The 2,712-nt window shown below is 26.4% G+C and overlaps 1 protein-coding gene across 1 annotated transcript in view; it reads right to left on the bottom strand.

Annotated features, from left to right (window-relative positions):
• LOC107594128 (1-phosphatidylinositol 4,5-bisphosphate phosphodiesterase beta-4-like) overlaps positions 1–2,712 on the bottom strand; it is a 28,113-nt gene that overhangs the window by 3,779 nt on the left and 21,622 nt on the right. Inside the window, exon 11 of the mRNA XM_016284074.1 lies at positions 1,122–1,280. Within this exon, the coding sequence (XP_016139560.1) occupies positions 1,122–1,280 (159 nt within the window). The remainder of the gene's footprint in view (positions 1–1,121; positions 1,281–2,712) is intronic.

The raw sequence follows: 2,712 nt of genomic DNA, 5'->3' as shown, positions 1-2,712 counted from the left end.
ACTTGTTGGGTCTTTCCCAAAAAGACTCATGGCTGTATTCGATCAAAAGGGTGCTTCTACTAAATACTGAGCAAAGGGTCTGAATACTTAGGACCATGTGATATTTCAGTTTTTTCTTTTTTAATAAATCTGCAAAAATGTCAACAATTCTGTGTTTTTCTGTCAATATGGGGTGCTGTGTGTACATTAATGAGGAAAAAAAATTAACTTAAATGATTTTAGCAAATGGCTGCAATATAACAAAGAGTGAAAAATTTAAGGGGGTCTGAATACTTTCCGTACCCACTGTATATATATATATATATATATACACACACATTTAAATAAATAGATTTTAAATAGATTTAAATTTTACATTTAAAGAAGTAGATTTAAATAATACTTTAAAGTATTATTATACATTTAAAGAAAGAAATTCAAAGAAACACTTTTAAATCCATTTAAAATAATATATTTAAAGAATTAGATTTAAAAGGAAAAAATAAAAGAAATACTTTTAAATAGATTTAAATAATAATTTTGAATATATATATAAATAAATACATTTATATAGATTTACATAAATAGATTTAAATAGATTTAAAGAAAACATATAGAAATACTTTTAAATAGATTTAAATAAATACATTTTTAATAAATAGATTTAAATAAATACATTTAACTAGATTTCCATAGATTAAAATAATAAATTTAAAGAAATAAATTTAAATAAATTATTTTAAATAGATTTAAATAAATAAAAAAACATTAATATATTTAAATAAATACATTGAAAGAAATCAATTTGTAGAAATTTAAATAAATTAATAAAAAACAAATAAATACATTTAAATAAGCAGAAATATATTTAAATTAATTTAGAGAATTACATTCTAAAACATTTAATGAAATAAATAAATAAACAAACAGAGCTTGACTAATGAATCATTCAGAGCCACTGACCGATTCTTCAAAAGAACCGACTCAAAAGAACAACTCACTCATAAATCGCAAGCAGGTTTTACTAACAAACATACAGTATATTCACTGTAGAAATGTCTGCGCCTTTTGTGAGCCTGGAAAACAGGTTTTTCAAATATGTGCAGATTGTCCATGACCGCAGGAACCCTGTGAAATCACACCTGGACGATCACTCCATCCACCGGCGTCTCTGAGAACGGGTCGACCATCTGATCGGGCTTCAGCAGATACCTGTGAGAGTCCAGAGCAGAGTCAAGCTGGACCGCTTCCAGCACGCCAGAGCGGAGCCATTCATTACAAGAGCTATTATCAGCAGTCACCTTAAAGCAATGATCCATTTAATGAAGTCTCGCTTGTCCCATATTTAATTTACACCGCTAAACATAATGCTAATAGATATAGCGCTGCTTTGCCGTGATTAATGTGTTGATTAATATGTTTGGAGTTTTCACAGTGTCTCACAGCGTGGATCACACATCAGCTCTTGATGAGAGCAAATTAACACTGACAACTGCTGCTGCTTTAAAGAAGAAATTGGGCAAAGCGGCAAAAAAAGAGATTATATTATGTATAATCTATTTTATGTGGGAAAATCATTTATATGAGGCAATTATGCACAAAAAAAAGTTATTATTAAGCCATAGTTTAGTATTTTTTCCCACTTTTATTTATTTATTCAAATTTATATATAAATTTACATTTCTGTATTTAGATTTAGATGTATTAATTTATATTTATTTATTGCATCTATTTGAAACACATGTATTTATTTACATATATTTAAATGTATTTATATATATTTACATTTATTTATTTTAATTATGTTAAATTAATTATTTATTCATATCTATTTATATTCCATTTTTAATTTAAATAAATTTATTTATTACAATTTATGTTTATTTATTTAAATAAATTTATTTATATCTACATCTGCTTATTTAAAATGACTGTATTTAAATACTAATTAAATACTAATGCATTTATTTAAATAATTAATTTTAATTTAATTAATTATTTAATATTTTTAAAAACCTTATCCTGTAATAACAAAACAATTGGAAAAGGTCATGAATAATCACGGACATTCATTAGTCAAAACATGTAGGATTTTTCCACTTTTTTATTTTTTGTTTGACCATTACAATGAAAGAAGTTTTTTTCTTCTTCTTCTATGCAGTTAAGATTTCTATGCAAATGCACATTGCATATTAAATAATTTTTCCACTATTTTTTTTTTGACCATTACAATTAAAGAGTTTTTTTCTATGCAGTTAAGATTTCTATGCAAATGCACATTGCATATTAAATAATTTTTCCACTATTTTTTTTTTTGACCATTACAATTAAAGAGTTTTTTTCTATGCAGTTAAGATTTCTATGCAAACGCACCTTGCATATTAAATGAGTAACACATTTTTCACAGAACAATTTTCCACAGGTTGGATGTGTACGGTCACGTGTTAATGTTCAGTTATTTTTGCAGTTTAGTTGCAATGAAGAAGAAGTTTTAGAGAAGTGTTGAAGTTCTGAAAGTATGTTTTGATGAAGGAAACTTTATGAAGCGTTGTTTTCTCTGTAAGTGAAACTCATAACGGTGTATTGTCAAGTGATAATTGTGTCAGAGTATCTGGTTCGTTTCTGAGCCGATGATGGTTCATTATTGCAATAGCTGTCAAAAACCTTGAGTAATAATGAATGGAAGCCCAGCATATCCAGCTTGTCTAACGTACTCTATTTTTAATTTGATGT

The sequence above is a fragment of the Sinocyclocheilus grahami genome, unplaced genomic scaffold, assembly GCF_001515645.1.
Source record: "Sinocyclocheilus grahami isolate Dianchi unplaced genomic scaffold, SAMN03320097.WGS_v1.1 scaffold179.1, whole genome shotgun sequence".
In the NCBI taxonomy this organism is placed as follows: domain Eukaryota; kingdom Metazoa; phylum Chordata; class Actinopteri; order Cypriniformes; family Cyprinidae; genus Sinocyclocheilus; species Sinocyclocheilus grahami.
Note: the sequence above shows the minus strand (reverse complement) of the source record. Positions and strands in the feature narration are given on the sequence as shown.